The following is a 19,462-nucleotide window of genomic DNA, read 5'->3' as shown; positions in this document are numbered from 1 at the left end:
AGTTTCTCATACAAAACTTATGTTTTGTTTGAATTTCAATAGGGCAGCATATATACTATCCATTACTGGTAAGCCAATCCATGTACCTGGAAAAGAAGAAGAAAGGCACGTAAAACATACTCTGAAGGTTTTTGCTCTATCTGGGGTTTTGAGTTGAGATTAGTACTTTTACAAGACACACAAAAATCCATTGCACAGTCATGTCTGCTGCTGCATGTATTCTTCAGTACTTGGTATAGAATAAACATCAACGAAGACTTTTTCCACGGTTAGGATATTCATAGCATTTCTTCTGATGCAGATTCTCTGACTAATAAATTTTGAACCTCATGCCACAGTATTCCTCTTAGCAAGTTGTCATGGAGGAAGTCATTCCCTCTGCTGCCTCTAGCCACTTATTTTTTGAAATTGTGAGAAAGAAAAATATTTTTGATATCCCACTGCCAAACAGGTCACTCATTCCAAAGTGGTTTTGTGGGGAGAGGAATAATACAAGTTGTGTTCTTAGAAAATCAGGCTAATAAAGATGTGATCTTCACAATCAGTTTAAAGCATGGTGAAGGAAAGAAAAAAGATACTTTCTCCATACTGGTAGTTCCTCTATTGCCTGCAAAGTAATAGGAAAAAAACTCAGCCTGTATTCCTGTTGAAACAAACCAGCTTTGCAACAAAATTAAGTGAAATTCAGTTTAATAACAGCTCTGGAGTGAAACTATAGACTGTCAAGAGGTCAGAAATAGGATCCAAATTTGCACAAAGTTGGCATTGTTGGTTTTATTTTTTCTCTTCATAATTCTTTGAAGGAATTTAATACAAATTTCAGGGTGGATAATCTAGCATAGTAGTAAAGTCATAGCTAGACACAGTTTCTTATGAATAGGGTTATTAATTTTCTATGCAGTTTGTAGAGTAATATGCATATTTAAAGCCCTTCATGTTTCATGTGTGTCCAACTCGGACTTTTTAGAAAAGATACTTGACTGATAAAAGTATGTGAATGAGAAATTTAGCTTTTGATGGAAAGAAAGATGAGTTAATTTTGTCCTTGCCCTGTATGTGTAGTATGGGACTATTTGAAGAGTAGAGCTTTGGATATCTTAGGAGAAACTATGTGGTTCCACATTTGCATTAAATCACTATCTTTCTTCTGCTGAGCCTTCCCCTCAGAAGTGTTGAAGCATACCATCTGCCAGAAATTATAACTCTTAAGTTTTTATGCTAATTAAAGCCTTCAAATAAGGTTGACATTAATTTACACTGGCTGTTTTCTGTTATACAGGATGTTTGTGAATATATGGTGGTTTAATTCCTGTTTACTGGCTGTCTTTCCAGTAACCATTTCATCTGTTCACACTTGCAAAAACAATTTTTTGTTCAAATTCCATTCTTCATCTATACTGACGTTTCAGAAATAGTCACTGATAAACAGTAGGGCTGTACTGTTGGAACTGGCTTGGAATCAAAATGCTTTGTGCATTTCTCTAAATTACATATAATGCCTTGGATGCTTTGTTTTATCACTGTTCATGAGAGGGTCTGACCTACCAGCTGGGCAGAAATAGATTTTTTTCCCCTTGTTTTTAAAGCTTTACTTCTAACTGTTTATATATGTAGAAGCATAGGCTTGTAACTAGAGAGCTATAATTTTAATCTTTTCTCCTTTTTTCTTGTCTTGATTTTGTGTTTTCAAGCTCTGTAAATTCCTGGCTATGCTGAAAGTTCTCAATACGATTGTAGCTACATTAGTAAAAACACTAGTAGTGTTGTAGCTACAAACTATTCCTTTTTATTAGTAGATAAGGCATAACAACTTCTTTTTACTCTACCAAAATCTCAAACACAAGCTGTTCATTTTTCTAACACGGTTCAGACATGTTAAAAAGAAAAATTGAATCAGGGGACGGGTCAGGGACGGACAGGTTGTGTTTAACTTGATTCTTTTACTGAGGAAATGGGCAAACCAGTAGCTCTAGCGTCTTCCAATGCTCACTGAAACCTGTTGCGAAAGATCAAAATGTGGCAAATAACATGTAAACTAAAATGTATTTTATAGCCTAGCCCTAAGTACCTACAGTACACCTAGTTTGTGTAGTTCTGAAAGTATGATAGGTGTGTCCAACTGTATATCTAGCTAGACTTCAGACTGTTCGTGTGAGTACTGGTCAGCAGACCTTTTTTTTTCCTTTTGTTTTTCTATGTCAGCTTTTTTCCCTCCTTTATTTCAGATAAAGTGCTATCATCTAGTATTGGCCTTTCGGTTGCTGCAGCAGATTAGTTTATCTGGTCATTTAGGATGTTCTGTACTCTTCAAAATTTCTGATCTTCAAGGCTCTGCGTGTTTAGCTGGGTGAGACTTGCATACTTGTCTCATCTTACATAACTGTCCAGGAAAAAAAAAAGTTCAATTTTAAACTTGACTAGTACCACTGACATTAATAGGGTAACTTCATCAGCATAAAGTTAAGCGGGCTCACTGTCCTCTGCAGGACCTTGTCCTTGGAGGGCAGTATACATTTGGAAGGTGTTAGCAAGGCGTTAGTCTTCAGGTATAAAGCCATTAATGGCTGGATTCTGGGTTCCTGCAACTTTTCCTTTCCTCTTAGCAGTATTATCGCAATAGATGAGACCTGCTGAAGTCCTTGAATGGACAGTTGATTTATAAGGGAAAAGGAGCTGGCAAGGCAGTACTTGGTGAGGAGCACACTATTCAAGGATTTGCTGCTGCTTTGTCAGAATTTGCAGCCTGTTTGGCTTCTCCAGATGCTTCTTTTTCCTTTGGGTTCTGAGAATGTGGTGGGTTGGGTATTTAGACAGCATTTAATTTGTTCTAATTAGTGATTTTGAAAATGTTATTTGGATATTTTTAGTTTGAATATGTGTTACTTTTTTATATGAATACTGTGTGTGCACTTTAGAGCATAGGGTTAGGTGCACTTTGAAAATTTTAAAAAAAAAGGTTTTATCAAGTTAATATTTGAATATATCAAGTAAAATAAGTATTTTACATGTTTCTTGTGTGGAGAAAAGCAAATAATACTGTTTGGTTTATAGAAAGCAGTGTAGTTCTTCAGGTATGAAAATATTTGCAAGATTAACTGGAGGAAGATCAATACCTTTGGTTCCCTTTAAATTTTAGGGTAGGTGGGGAGGAAATTTTTATGAAACCACAGAATTTTTTAAGTAAAAATAGTTATCGTTTTGGTGTTATGCCTGAAACTTCCTCTTAGTATGAGTTTTGTTTTCCAGAAATCCTGAACCAGACTGTGAGTTTGTGGTTGTGATTTTTTTAATAAGGGTAAGACAAGTATGGTGAATTTAGGGCTACTGAATATCTTGTTGACTTCTTCCATGCACACACAAACAGTTCTTCAAAAGGAAGCATTCCTTAGATGTTGCCAAAGCTTCATGCTTTTTGTCCCAAAATTTCCCATTCTCTCTCTTGATCTGTCCTGCTCAATACATACCTGCAAATCTGACCTGAGCTGTCTCAGAGGTGGAGCAGAGTTACCTACTAAAGCTGGTAGATGTTTGTGGTAGAAGGAGTGCTCTGCTGTATAAGCAGAGAATAGCTAATGTTCTCTGCTTACATTCAGTACCAAATCCTCTTATCCTTTAACTTTTGGAGGTAATTTTTCTGGTTTGGCTTGTCTGCCTTTCCTTTCTAGCCCCTCTGTCCATTGTTAGCGTCAGATTCTTCTGTTGTGAAGTTTTGCTCAACAGTTCACCCCTTTGTTCCCATTTGATGCTTGCATCTGCTGTCTTTGCTTTTTTTGACATAGACCTTCAGAACCAAAGCTTAATTTCTTGCTTTTTATGGGCATTTTGGAAACCTGACTACAGGCGACAATTATCAAAAGCCTGACCATGTGGGTTCTTGGGCGCGCGGGTGGGAGTTAAGGGGAACAGGACAAAATGTCTGTAAAAGAGAGGCCATCTCTCCAGTATTGGATATTATTGAATTAATGGAGTCTGTGATTCTACTGAGCATTTGTCAGTCTTTTGGGAACGTGCATATTTATTTTGCAAGGTTAAATTATTTTTGAATGCTTAAAAATTTGCAGAGCTGGATTCTGAGTCATTGCAGCAACTAAAGCACTGACTGTAAAGAGCTGCCAGCTGAAGGTATAAGTCAACAGACAAAAGCATGTATATAGAGAAGTTTGTAGAAACAGTGAACATTTTGGATAAGCAATAGTCTTGCTGCCCAACCACTACTTTCACAATGTTCTAACAGTCTTGGGAATAGAAAATTTAAGAAGGGCTTTGAAGAACAGGGTTTTGGCTCTGGGACTCCCAAATGTTAAGGAAAAACAATGGGGGTGCCTAGTTTGAGCTTTGGAACAGGTTGTAGAGACCAGTACTGTATGTGGTGCAGAAGCAGAAATTGATTTGGAAAAGGGAGAAAAAATGGGGTAGATTTTTTTCTGCTGTGATAGGTAAAATGGAGCAAGTTGTGGGCGCATGGAGAAAATCTAAGAGGTAGAAGTAAATGGCTGTAACATTATCTCTTCAGGGGCATTCTGAACAAATACGAATGACTGGAGATTTCATTTAATTCAGAGAGAAGTACATTGTATCTTTTCTTGAGTTTTAATTACTGAAGAGTCCCTACTGTTCTTGTGTGAACTGCAGGTCATTACACGGTTAGTCATAGCAGTTTGCACTTGTTTCCACTGGTGTTTGAATGAGTCATGTCCATGGTGTTGTGCAGCTGTAGCCAGAAGGATGGAATGGTCTTAGGAATGTAGTAGGAGTGTCTGTGTGAAGCAGAAGCTGCTGGAGAATAAAATCACTGGATCTTTTACTCTAGTTTACAGTACAAATAACATCAGTCTGCAGTACATATACTTAAACGTAGTCTGTCTAGCATGCTTAAACTTGCACCATCATACTTAAGTAGTAGTGTATTTCTTAAATCTATGTAGATGGAGAGATTTCAAAGACACAAGTTGAAGAAGGCATTTGATCCCATCTGGTCTCTTTATAGTAGTTTGGTCTGTGTAAGCAGCCATGCAACAGCTTGGTACATTTTTCTCAGGCTCCCTTTGAGCCTGTGTTACCTTCATTCTGATTTGACATTGACACTATTGGTATTAGCACTATTGAGAAGATTGTTCTTCTCAGGATCACTCTTTCAATGTAGTAGGAAGGAGATGCTTTTGAAAATGTCCCCAGCAAAGGTCACTTTAAAATAAACAAACAAACATACTTTAACACATCAAGTACTGGCAATATGTCCTAATGTTCTTCTCACAAGTACATTTATAAAACTGTGGAGTACAAAGCTGCTTCAGGGCCATTTGGCAGCTTCTACCACTGTAAGAGTATCTATATGATGGTTGAATGATGGTGAGGATTTGGGCATCTCTGATAATACTGTTGTGTCTACGCTTAAATTTTGTTAAAGTTATCACAGCTAATTTATAATTGTGGTTGGTATGTCTGTGAGGATGCCAAAGGCCTGGAGAAAGCAGATGCTTAATATGGCTTAGTCTGTCCACGTCTATATGTTGCAGGATTCTTTACAGCAACAGTGATGAGGGAGGGAGTAATGCACAATTGTTAGTAGAAAGATGGGGGTTTTCGTGGAATGAAGAGCTAAAGATTACAGGGCATCTGCTTGAAGGTTCTTTATTGAAGCAGTTCTATAGAGAACTATTGGACAAACTTCAAGAGTATGAGAGAAAAAAAAAAAAAAAAACCTGACTGTTTCTGAATTACTGAGATTCTGGCTGTTCTCCTGTGCCCACTGAACCGAGTAATTTGTGTTGGGGTTGGACTCCAGAATTCAGCTTTTAAGTTGTAGCATTGATTATAAGTACATTACAATTTTATCAAATATTTTTTAAAGAGTGACTAGTTACTCAGACTTCAATGTTTTCTTTACCAGATTTTCATGTTTGGTTGCTCATTGTCTTTAAATCAATGCAGGATTTGAAGTTGGCAGTATGGCAGTATTTTGTTTGTTGTACCAGAAGTACGATTCAAGTTGCTTATAAGGATTTTTTTCTTCCTTGTAGCTGATGACTGCTGATGTTGACAATTTCAAAAAGCTTTTTTGTTTTTTTAATTCTTCCCACATATTTGGCTGTTACTTAGAGGTGTTGGGAAGTGGAAGAATAGCATCCAATAACATCTGAATTCCATTCCTTTTATCATTCCAGTCAACTTTAGCTGTATCTTGAAGGAGTCTATGTATAACGATAATCCCTGTTTTCAGAGAAGTTACATTGGTTCTCAGAGTGTTCAAAAGTATCAGTATTTACTCACAGACAGTCACTTCCAACCAGTATGACATCAAGCATTATTGCAACATATTTTATTTGGGGGGAAGAAGAGCAGAGGAGCAGCTCCACATTTTCTGTTGTCATCTTCATCTTTTTGTAGGGTTCCTGGAGCTCCATGCATGACTCAAGCTCTGCATATTTTCTTGGCAATATCAGTAAGAAACCCATACATGCAAAAAACCCCCCATAATTCTAGTAAGACTCTTATAGTTGGACTGAAAAGAAGTTGAGATAGTTTCCAGGGACTACTAGGGAGAGATTAAAGGGTTGTATGTCTGCAAGATCAGCCAGCAGAGAAAGGTGTTGTCAGATGTCAGTAGGGATGCTCTAGAAAGAATGTGTTTCTGGCTAGGACAGCCTCAGAACGGTGAAGGTTAAGATCGTGATGACTAACTGCTTTCTTTTAGTGATGAATTATTACTGGAGGAGTGTCTATGCTGCTACATTTTCCACACAGACCTTGTGCATGTGAAGGAGAGTCAACAGACGACTTACACTACTCAGGAGAATGGCTTAATTACATGTATCAAGTCAGGCTTTTTTTTTTTCCTTTTTTTTTTTTCCTATGACCAAAAAAAAATACTGGAAAGGGACTTTGTTTTGTCATGAAATGAGGTGATAGAGTCTGGCAGCAATGTGAATACATGAAATGGATGTGGGAGTGTGTTTGCATCCCTTTCTTAAATGTCTTTCTGTGATAGAACAAGTATGAAAAGAGCATAAAGTCAATACTGTGTGTCTTACTGCAGCCTTTACCCAAGACCTTAGCTTGAGGTGTTCTGAAAACTTTTCTATTCCAGGTGACGATTTTCTGCATTAAATGTGCTTTTTATCTGAATGGAAGTTCGGCTTATCTGATTATTAGGAAGCCAAAATGTGTAATAAAACCCAATCTGTGAACCCACAGTTTACACGATAATGGTTGACTTATGTGCAGACTGTAATACATACACGTTGTAGGTAAAGAGATGCAAATGAATACAGCTGTAGAGTCAAGCTTATTATGAAGATAAACATTAGCATTACTTGAAACATAATTGGTTGAAAGATGAAGAACTTAGTATTATTGAAACAAACCTTCAGTTGAATTGATTTGAGAGACTGCAGAGCCTGCAAGTACCTTTCATCTGATCTGGTAGTGATCTGAAAGTATTAATTTCTTTCTGCGGATCATTTAATACAAGAAGCGAGATTGTAGTTTCACCATTTTTATTAAGATTCCGTGCGAGAGAAAATGGAAGGGAAAAGAAGTACTTTATATTAGGTTCCTGACGTTAGAGATTTCATCTCCTGGGAGCATATGGCAGAAAGGAGCACATCATCATTGCTAACAGGGAGCTGAGATTCAGCAGTTAGTTTTGTGATCTAGTTATTTGATTAGTTCCTAGTTATTTGGGCTAGCTGCTTAATCTGGTTTTCTGCATATAATTGTTATGGTGTGATTGAATGACAGGAAAATGCAGTCGTTAATGTTTACTATTAGTTACTGCAAAGCAATGAAAGTTACCATTCCTTGCAAATGACTTCAAAAAATTTGCACAAAGATTAAGACTTAGACAACAAGGGAAGATGGGGAGAGCGAGGGGTCGATCTGGCGGGAGAAAGGTATCTGAGGTGAATAGGGCTACAACATAAACATCTTTAGATATAATGTGCTTGTGGTGAATTGCAGGGTTTCCTACATTTTGTTATGTAACAGCCTACCAGATTAAATATTATAGTACTTGTGAAGAGATTTGTTACACTATCCATTTCCGAAAGCCAACATTTTCAAAGCGCTTTTGTCATGAGGATGGTGAAGGAAATGTAGGTCACTTTTTTCTCTCTCTGTTCTGGTTTTCCTGCTTTATATAGGAGTAAATAGCCTGTTTTGTCTTAAATCTTTTCTACCTCTTTCATTTTGCTTTGGCTTGATCTGTCCTAAAGATCTTTTGTCTTGTACCTGACAGTGGGGACAGTGAAGTCCGTAGCAAGGCTAGTTTGCAGGAGTGGAGTTTGTAAATGCAGACCATAACAAAACGTGCTCACTGACTGAGTATGAAGTAAGCGAGTAAACGAGTTGTTAGTCTTATTATTCAGGTTCATTCTTTTGGAGTGTGTTGTGTATGCAGTGCTGGTAGACCCTTTGTCCTGGAAGTTTCCACAGGCTAGTGAAAAACTAAACTGCAAAGTTTTTCAGAAGCATTTGGTACTGGCACAACTTCCTGCAGATCATTTGAATATGAGGAGAGTTCAGCCATGCTTAATGACTTTGCTGAACTGATTAAGAACGGGAATTTTTTTTCACAGTCAAATTGCAAAGTGTTGAGGAAGAAACTTCTTTCTGTTTGGGAACTTTCTTTTTCTTTTTCCTCTATGCTTCTTTCACCCTGGTTTTCACTTTTATGTTTATACATATTTTATGTGCATACAGTTACTAAGCTGCCCCTTCGTTGTGTATTGGCTAGGAAAAAGTTTCAAATGGTCCAAATTTTATTTCCATTGAATTTGGCAGCATTGTTGATGTTATTTTTTTAAACAAAGCTGGGAATGGAACTTGACCCTGGGTAAATATTGGGATAATGTGAAACAGTAGCACATGATACAGCCTGAACAGCTGAGCACCATCTTTTATGGGCAGAGCTAAGAAGTGGGCGGGCTATGTTTTGCCTCTGTATAGGTATTCTGGATTAAAAGCTGTTCAGGAACCAGACTAAAAACTAAGTATAAAATGATAACTTAGTTTCAGGTGATATACAGTTACATTCAAAACAGCACAGGGAATTTAGAGACTGTATTCTGGGTTGGTTGATTCTGGTGTAGTCCAGTTGCTGCAAATTTCTGCAAATTTTTAGTTTTCCAGTGTTGCGTCATTGTGACAACTTCCACCAAACATAATTCTGTTTCTAAATTTATGGGGCCTGTGTTGTCTGTGTGCAAACGTGATAGCTATAAGAAGCTCCTGATCCCTCTGTAAGTCTGCAAGGTTTTCATTGTGCCTGTTACGTGTTTGTTTTTAAGGCAGCGCCATGTATGTCATCCCAGGTTCTGTAGAAAGTGTCCAGTCATGTACTGCAAATTCTGTTAACCTGCTACTTCTCAAACAAAAGCAAATATACAAAAACCTTTGAAAATAAATATTTATTTTTATTTCTATTTATGGAAAGAGTTGTAATTGATCACAGGGCTCTACACTTAGGCTTCTGTGCCCTTTGCCATCTGTATGTATAGAAAACCTGCAAAGAGATCTTTTCTTTTTAAAGTGGAGCAATGACATGATTATCTGGGTTTCAAATAATTGTAATGTTGAAATTATGATGATTTTGAGAATTTTTTAAAAGAGTGCAAGAACCATATTTATTTTTTCCAAATGTAAACTAAAACATTTTACTATTGCACATCTATGAATTCTTTGCTTTGTTTCTATAAAAAGTGAATGTTAGCAATGCCCTCTTAATGCTGTCAGTAGCAGTAGCTTAAGTGGGAAAACATACAAGCAAAGAAATAAATTTAGAAGCCATTGGGAGAGGTCTTAAATTTATTTCAAATGTTTTAGGTGGTATATAAGTATTTTCAGCCATCTGTCAAAATGTCAAGATTGTTTTTGCTTTGCTTAAAACTGTATGATTAATTTGATTTCCGAAGTTAATTACTAGTGGCTCCACTACCTGACCTTCTAGAAGAAATCAGTGATTTATATATATATTAAAAGTTAGATTGCTTAGTCATCTAGCTGTAACACACAGTTTTTAACGAGGATTTTAACATGACCTAGTAGCCTGTCGCTCATATGACTGCGTCCCTTCAATATGAGATTATATTTGGACTCACCATTTTTTTGTTTTTGTGTCCTTTCTTCCTCCCTCCTCGCCCTGTTTTCTTACAGAGATCAGAATATTCTGGATCCTACTTTGGAATATGTTAAGGTAAGGTACCATTTCTTACCCCCAAAATATTTTATTCAATATATAACTAGCACTGCCAGAGCATTTCCAGTCATTTGTAGTTAAATAGTGCTTCTGTCTATCTTTTGCTACAGAAAAACTAATTATATATGTCAGACTGTTTTCTGCATGCTTCAGTGAAATCCTTGTGGGCATTGTGCTTTAGGGGGTGGGTTGCATTTTTATACTGGGGCCTCTTTGCAGTTACATGGTGACTACCTATGATCTTGCCTTTGTTAACACTAAAAGAATCCATATTTCTTGCTTAAGGGTTTCTGGGGAAGTAAAGGAATACATCTGAAAAGATCATAAAAACGTCAGATTTAGGTTTATGGATTTAGCAATATACTTACATTACAGTTAAAAATTCACCTCTGGTCCAAAAAGTAACCGTAATCCTGTCAAAATTCTAAGTTCTGTTTGTACAAGTTCAGAGTGCTGAAACAATAGATAAATGTGTATTTTGTTAGAGTAAATAAAAAAATACTGTGGAGCATTCATAAGTTTTATTCAAAAATCAGTCCTGGATTGGTAATATAGAAACTTTGGAAGAAACCTTAGGGATGTGATTCTGTACTAAGAGTGTCTCACAGTGTTGTAATTTCCACTGAATTAGTACCTTTCAACATGTTTCATTTAAGTGAATATTATTTCTCCTAACCTTGAAAGAATCTGGCCTCTATGTCATATCTCTCAACAATGGGTTTCTTTAATTGTTGGGCTTTGTTCCCTGTCTTTTAGAATACTGTAATCTTTTGAAAAGTGTCTGATAAACACAGGTTATCTTTGAATGTAGGTTATTTCTGTAGCTATTCACATGGACAGCCTGAATTTCTCAGAAACCTGAATTTCTGCTTCAGGCTAGAAGTGAGGAAGAGACTGAGGAGAGCCAGTCAACTGGGTTCTGCTGGTAGAATTCCCTCTGTAGGTGTTCATAGTTGAGAGAAATGGAGAGGTGTCCAGGTTAGGGTTCAGGTTGATTGAAGAAGTAAGCTAGGAGAACATAATGCAGTGTTAAGAGGGGACTGCCAAAGGAAAGTGCCGAGAATTAATTTGCCTGCAAATATGGAGGTGTCCTCTGCTGGGCTTTCTGCCTAGAGCTGAAGTGGAGGTAGCAATTAGGGTTTGGAAGAAGAGAAGGAGAAGAGCAGAACCAAAAGGTCTGTGGAAAAGGGGCTGCCAAAGGACACTGAGGACTGCTGCTGGAATTCCACTCTAAACAGTTGGCTCAGTGTTGCAAGGTCCCTGGCCCCAGTCCCAGCCTAAAGGTGGGATATGGTAAAGTAGCAGAAACAGAGAAGGCCAAAAGCCTTCTGAAGGGTACTGTAGAAGAGGGGATGCCAAAGGCAATGAAGTGGTGGACATGTTACTTGCTCTATTTAATTTACTGTGTATCTTGCACTATCCTGTACAGAGTATGTTGTTACAGTTTTAATAATATGGCCAAGTAGAAGGCAGAGGTTTCAGGTGCCAGTTCATCAATATGTGTGTCTTGTCTTGTTGCAGCAAGTTCTATGTTATAAATGTGGTTTTTGATCTTTTCAACTTCTCTAGTAGAAGCTTGTCTTGGACTCTTGTCAATAGCAGTGGTGCTAAGCTTAATTGTTAAAACTTTGATGTTGGGGAGGAAAGCCTGGGGAAAAAAGAGTTAGGGAGAATACAAGGGTTGCCATCCCCTTCTTTTTTCCTCCCTCTTTCATTTTTTCCTGTCTGTATCCCTACCTTCAGTGAATGGTGAGTTTGGTCCTCAGTTCTATGGTATTATAACAGGAATTCTAGACAAGAAATCTTAAACTACAACTTTGAAAAATACACTGAAATTGCTTTCTAATAAATATAGCCCACCAAAAAACTGATTCCAGAAATGTATTCTTGCACAAAAAATGATAGTTAATGCCAAATAAAGGAGCATTCCTGTCAATAATTTGTTATCAGTTTACTATGACTGCAAAAGATGTGTCTGAATCCGTAATAACAGGATCTTGGAGCCCCCTTTCTTGGCTTAAGTTTCAGCAAGTATGTGTTTATTGTCTTTTATGACTTACCTTATGGTAACTATTATATTAATGTTTATAATTTTTCCAGCTCTTTGAATAAATTATGATGGCAGTGTGAAGTCAGGTATAAACTGCCGAACACTAACCCACTCAAGTTACAAAGCTGAAAGAATTAATTTCTGAAGCATCTCACTATGCTTATAGTGAGATGTTGCCATTTGCACAAGTCTATTTGACACACAGTGTGCCATGGGCAGGGACACCTTCAGCTAGACCTGGTTACTCAAGGCCCCGTCCAACCTGGCCTTGAACACCTCCAGGGATCAGGCAGTGTCCTGGTTTGAGGACAACTCTCTGGGCAACCTGTTCCAGTGTTTCACCACCCTCACAGTAAAGAATTTCTTCACAATATCTAATCAGAATCCATGCTCTGTCAGTTTAAAACCATCATCCCTCGTACTATCACTATACTTCCTGATAAAGAGTCCCCCTCCATCTTTCCTGTAGGCCCCTTTTAGGTACTGGAAGGCTGCTGTGAAGTCTCCCTGGAGCCTTCTCTTCTCCAGGCTGAACAACTCCAACTCTCTCAGCCTGTCTTCATAGGAGGGGTGCTCCAGCCCTCTGATCATCTTCATGGCCCTCCTCTGGACTTGGTCTAACAAGTCCACCTCCTTCTTATTTGGGGACCCCAGAGCTGGACGCAGTACTCCAGGTGCGGTCTCACAGAGCTGATCCTGCAGCTTCACAGTTGCAAATTAGCACTGTTTCTGCAGTGATGTGAGCATGCTACTTGAGTTTCTTGTGAGTCCCATAAGAAAGATAATACTTGTTCAGAATGTGCTCCTGCTGGGGAGGGATCAACACTTCTTCAGAACTGAACTGTACTGTAAATAGAATGTGGAGAACTTATTCAGCTTTGAGAAGTAGCAGCATGGTTATTTTTTTAATTCAGTGTGCTTTGTTTCACAGTGAAAAGAATATCATAGTGTTTATTGTGGCAGTAGTGACTACAAGCAGGCATTACCGTATAGGGCAGAGAGACTGATGGTAAACTTAGAAGCTGAGTATATCAATTTGCTTTTTATACAAACATTTCCTTGCTAGAATCTGGTGACTAAAAGTAATATAAATAATTCCCTGTATTTAGAAATACTCTGGACAGAGGAAAGGCAAAATAAGTTGTTTTTTCTCCTGTTTTATTCTGTTCAAGATACAAGACGGAAAGCACTGATTATAAAATTAATCCTCTGAAGGTGTTTTTCGAGAGAATGGTCTCTATAGATGCACTATGGTTTCTAATACTTGAGTCTAAATTGCAGCTCACAAATGGCAGTCTCCTGCGTCTTGAATATTGATGTGTTAGTTCATTCAGTATATAAAGAGAGCTAATTATGCAAAAGCAAGTTCTAAGGAAAAATAAAAGTACTGATTTGCTGAAGTCTGAGTACTGAAGTGTCCATATGGCTTCAACCCTTCCTTTGTCTTCTCAGTGTTGCTGAAACCATGGTCACAGTTAAATGGCTCTTTGAAAAAACCCTTTTATGGTAGAAGTGAAAACAGGCCAGACTGCTTTGAGTCAGGCTGCTAACCAAGTCATGAAAGAGATTTACAGACACAATAGCACGTTGTACATTCTGTGAGATTTTTACAAGTTTTATGAGCCAAATAATAGATCCATTGGTAGTCTCAGCAGGTTCTTCCCACACCCTGAGTCTGCACATCTATAGAACAGAGTCCTGCAGGGGAGAAGGGATCAAGTGCTGGCAGCTTTGAGTGTGTCAGAGAACTTCTTGTGAGTCATTTTGATCAAATTCATGTGAACTAAAGGTAGCTTTCTGTCCCATTCCTATTCATTATAAATCATTAAGGCTCTATAAGGGTGGAAAGAAAGAAAAACAGATTTCTGTCCTCCTCTCATGGAAACCTGTTGAGCATTTCCTGTGGAAATAGTGCTAATAATTACAGAACTACTTATTAGCGATGAGTTGATGAGTATTATTATGGCCTGAGGTTTTGGAGTTCTATTTTAATCCATTAGTGGAAAAATTACAAAATATGTGACTGATTGCCTGCTCAGCATGGTCATGAGGGAAGTTTATATTTAGATTCAAACTTGAAATAACTGTCACTGGCCTAGGGAAGTTACACCTACAGAAAAATATTATCTCCTTGTGAAGTTCTATGGAAAGATTCTTGTTTGTCTGAATCTTTTTACTCCACTTTGATTTTATTAGAAAGCAAACTGTCATAGAAATTGTTGTCGTTTATGGTGGCTTTTGTGAGTGCAAATGAAAAGAAAAATTTTTATGACATTCCGATGTGTTGGTAGTTATTTGTAGCTTTGCAAGATAGGGCAAAACTTTGTGGGTGTAATTTAACACCAGGCAACTTTGATCAGGTGATGAGGTTTATTGAGGCACAGTTTGTATAGTTAATGGCACAAATTCGTAATATTGTGGATGCCGATCAAATATATGTGTGGGTGTTTGACTCTCATCATTCTCATGGGTGTGCCAAGAAGATAGTACAGTAATATCAAAATCGAAGTTTATATGTGTGTTTGGGAATGTTTAGAAAAAAAATGGGTGTCAGCAAGATGAGTAGTCACAGATTGGGAAAGAATTATTCCTGATGACATTGAAATTTCATTGCAAGGAGCCTTTTTTAGACATGGAAATATATTAGAGACATCCCATCACACTGGAAAAGTTGCCAACTACAGCGTGTGCCTGTTCATGAGCTGCTGCATATCACTCTCTTGTGGAGACTTGCTTGTTCAGATGCGAGTTGTGACCTGTGAGCGGAAAGTGTGTTGGGTTTCTGCATTGCCTGACAGCATTATACATTAAGTATCTGAGCTTGGAGGAATGCCTGACACTAAGGCACCAAATGATCAGGAGTTTCTTTTTTATCTGTAGCTCTATTTTTTTTTTTCTTTTTGCAACTGCAGCAAGGGCAACAGTGTCACAGAAGGTGGAATTATCAGATGGGAGAGTATTTTGCTGAGGAGAAAAGGAGTATGCCCATATAGCTGACTTTACCTTTACACATCTTTCTTTATCGTTATGGATTTGTCATCCAACTCAAAGGTCGTTATTGGTGTCAGTGATGTTTCAGTCAGAGACATTTACCTTTTTTCCCCATGTTTCTCTACTTAGTAGGAACTGAAGCTTCACAAACATAACTGCTCAGCAGTTGCTTGTTGTATACAAGCTGTATAATTCAGAAAGAGAAGATCCTGTTAGAACGAATCTAATTTTAAATACATATATTTATCAGTCTCACAATGTAAACGTTCAGGTTTGATGGTTGATAAGTAGTTGCTAGTTATACACTGCCCTCTGCTGGAGAAAAACATGGTTAGTGTATATTTTTCTAATCAAGTCATGGCCATTAAAATCCCATATTTCATAATAATTTCACTGTAACTTTCATAGTAATAAAAAATCCGTAGCCTGACTGTTTGAAGTTGGTTGCTCTTTTCTCCAGAGGCATAGAATGGGGGTGGGGTGGGGTGGGGAATCTTCCCCCCCCTTCCTGCCATTAAGTTATAGAAGTAGGTCGTAGAGGGAACTTGAGAAATGTCTTTGTTGAGTGTCACTGAGATTGTTAGAATAGATGTTCTGATTTGTTCAAAACCTCCAGCAAAAGAGATTCTGTAGCCTCCTAAGATAATCTTTACTGTCTCCCAAACTAGAGTAGTCTGTCTTTTCATTGTTACTGTGGAAAAGTTTTTCCTAAAATGTGATGTAAATTATCTTTTCCACATGTACAGGTGACTTTTTTTTCCCGCCGGTCGTCTTTTTGTTACCTTGATGTAATTTTCTAGTGGGATAAGTTTTGGCTGTTGCAATAAGTTGGACAAATCATCTTGTCTTGTACTTTTAGTGCTGTTGTAGTAGTAGTCCAGTTTCAGGTAGTAGAATTGTTTCCTCAGCCTCATACTAGGCTTGTTTCTTACAACACATGTCCTTTCTTTACTTGGAAGAGGCAACTATTTCTTTAAGTATGTGTGATAGATATTCCTAAAAGCTTTCAGCAGCCTGGGAAAAATTCAAAAAAGACCTAGGGAGTTACATATGTAGTTGAAATTCAGCAGCTCTCAAGTAGTTAATTCCCCTAAAATCATTATGAGAATCCTGCCCTGTTTGTTTCAGAGTTAGTGAAAACTTGTTTTATTTGATAAAATGCAGTTATCCCTAATTAGTGGTGGAATCTTACACCCAAGTTTCAGTATTTTCTTATGTTGAATTTCATTTGGCCAACAGGCTAGTCTCTGAAAAGATGGTTGAGTCAGCGGTTCTGTAATCTTTTGGGTGCAAAGTGATGAATAAAATCTAAACTGGTGTTTGCGCTAAATATGCAGGAAGTATGCTTCTACAGCTCTGCAAAACAATGTGCTTTTCAGTCTACTGTCCTACTTCATGTTTTCCTAGTAGAGAGACTCCCAAGCTAGCCTGTTACTGTTTGGGGCTTTTTGTTGTTTCCCAGCCCCTGATTCCTGAATGACCTGATTAGCTCTAAGATCTGGGGGGTTTTGTGGCTTGTTTTTTGGGGTTTTGTGGCTTGTTCTTTAGCATACTGTGAGGAGGGTTGTTTTTTCGTTGTGAATTACAATCCGTATGTGAATTTAGTCAAGTGAATAGTGGTTTTCTAATTATTCTGGCTTTTACTGTGAAGTCTTCTAGCAGTGGTTCTTGCATTCCCTTCTGATGCTGAAATGGAGTTTAGGGTATTTTGCTTATGGAACATCTTTTGTGATGCTGAGTATGCTTTGGCAAATCTGAAATGTTGATAATTCTTACTGCAGTATGCATTCTCTCTATTTGCACGCTAAGGGTTAATCTTACATCTGTCCTATCATGAATTTGACCCTGTTAATGTCTGTATTCTCCTTATTGTGTTATTCCTCTTTAACTCTTAAATTATGTCTGATCTGGAGTCATCAAAAGCTGTTCCATGCACTGAGATTGTGCTGAGCTTTGAGTTGAAAAATGTCCATAAAATTACTTTGCACTAATTTCCTTGGCACCAGTACTAATACTAGTTGCATTAGATACTTAGTTGATCTTTTCAATATCTTTGTTAGATGATCAGTAACTACTACTGAGCCTTATTCACAGATGAGAAACATAAGCTGGAAAGGTCTGAATCTGAACCATAAGATAGAAGTTTTGAGGTACAAAGAAATTTTCTTCTTATTTTCTCTCTAGTGATCTTGTGAAACTTGGATTTAAATGAATTACCCTTTTTCTCCAAAATATTAACACCTGTGGCTCTCAAATGCTGACAGTTATACATTCCTACTGATAATATCCCCAAGTCAAAATGACAGTGTTAATGAAAGGAAATACTAGTAAATGGTGACATGCATTTACTTTTCAAAGAAAGAAGGAAAAAAGGGTAGTTTTTATTTTAAGACATTGTCTGATTGACATTGATTTGTGATTCTTTTTCATTGCAAACAGAGGTATTGTATCTTCTATCAGATACAGCGATTGTTGAAGTGACTGATCATTTCTGACAAAGTGTGTCCTGTACTGAATTAAACCCAGGTGTAATTGTGGACCTAATCCATTGCGTTGCAGTAGGCATGGTATTGCCTTGTTTGCCAGGAAAGAACATGTAATTTCCCACAGAGGTGGTACCTATGGGGAAGAAAGAAAGGTGCTGAATTATAACATTGCCATGCCTGATTTTTTTCTGCCTCATCGATAGTGAATATTTTGTCTGTCTTGGTAAGAGCATCACTGTGCATAATGAAAAGGATCTGAAGATTTGAGTGGAGACTAAGCAGTAAAATGCATAAAACTTTATCTGCTTGTGAAGTGAGTATGGTTTTCTTTCCATTCTCAGTTTCTGTGCAAATACTTGTGTCAGTTGACACAAAGAGAAGATCTTTCTGTCTGTGTGATGGCATCTGCTGGAATTCTTACAGCTTACAGTAGGCTTTTATATATGTATATGAATAGGTGTATGTATATATAAAATGTGTGTGAGTGCCACATAGAATTTTACTCCTTTTCATGTGAGGTATTTAAACTGTTAATACCACTAGAGCTCTGACTACAGTCTACCATCTTGTGTGTTGATCTTTTCTTAACTGTTTCTGAGCTGTCTTTCTTGTGTGAAAGATGTAGTTTTCTATTCATTTGGGGCTTTCAGTATTGTTCCACAGGAACTAGGCCTTAAAGATTATAGTTACTGATATTGTTGGATCCTTTTCATAATTTTGAAGATGGACTAATAGCAAAAGCTAACTGGGACATGAAAATATTTATATTTAACTCCTCCATAGCAACACCTTGCTGAAGTATATTTTTAAATGTATGTAAGCATATGAACCACAAGGGGGAGTGAGTATATAGCATGTGGAAGGCAGATTATTAATCAACCTTTTGGGTACTCCTACTGATAAAGCTTATGGAGGTAAAGCTCCTAGTCTCTTGGAGCTGTGTTTATAGATAGTAATTAGAGTAAAACTGGTACATTGTGTGTGTGCCTGTACATCTTGCCTCTTTGGAGACATACTGTTTAGATACGGTTTGGTCTGTGGAGAGGGCAGCAGAAGGAACATTAGTACATTACAGTTGGGATGCTGTCTGTTAATGTGTGCTGTCAAAGGAGCAGGTTTGTCTAAGATTTTGTATGTCAGATACTATTTGGAACCAAGGACCTACGCAAATGAGGGAGTATAATGTTATGTTGGCTATCTAGAATACCCAGAGGTCGCTTGCCTCCTTGCCATCAAATCCTTCTGTTGATAAAACTTTGAAAGGGTGGTATATGAGCTGAGGTGAGCTTGCTGTTTTTGCTTCATCGAAGTGTATTGTGCAAAAATGTGGGCAGGAGACAGGCCCCTTCAAGCTCATACATGCTGGTAAAGACTTTTGAAAAACTGAGCTCTGACAGAGCCCAAGTCACTTGTGTTTTCAAGTGCTACACATCCCAAATCTCACTTTGTATAAAAGGGAAGTATTTTAGGGTATTCAGGAGTTTTAGATAAATAGTTGATTTTTAAATGCCTCCACTCACCCTGGTGAAGTAACAGAACATTTTCATCTTTGAATTATATTTGGAATTGGTTTAAATCTCAGACAAAACACTTTACTTTGACACAACTGGGAAGGCTTTCAAAAACAAAATTCTGAAGTTAGTGATTGCGTTAATGGCTTCTTTTTATATGCAAGAGCGCTCTTGTACTGTTTCCAGCAAAGCTGAAGTTAGACTAATGACAGCTAAGTCAGCAGGGAAA

General features: G+C 37.6%; 1 protein-coding gene across 1 annotated transcript in view; it reads left to right on the top strand.

Annotated features, from left to right (window-relative positions):
* The window catches only part of BCAR3 (breast cancer anti-estrogen resistance 3), a 52,939-nt gene that overhangs the window by 4,861 nt on the left and 28,616 nt on the right, over positions 1-19,462 (top strand). The window contains exon 2 of the mRNA XM_009884748.1: positions 10,153-10,192. Coding sequence (XP_009883050.1) covers positions 10,153-10,192 — 40 coding nt within the window. The remainder of the gene's footprint in view (positions 1-10,152; positions 10,193-19,462) is intronic.

The sequence above is a fragment of the Charadrius vociferus genome, unplaced genomic scaffold (assembly GCF_000708025.1).
Source record: "Charadrius vociferus isolate BGI_N301 unplaced genomic scaffold, ASM70802v2 scaffold163, whole genome shotgun sequence".
Lineage (NCBI taxonomy): Eukaryota > Metazoa > Chordata > Aves > Charadriiformes > Charadriidae > Charadrius > Charadrius vociferus.
This window is presented reverse-complemented; position numbering and strand designations above follow the sequence as displayed.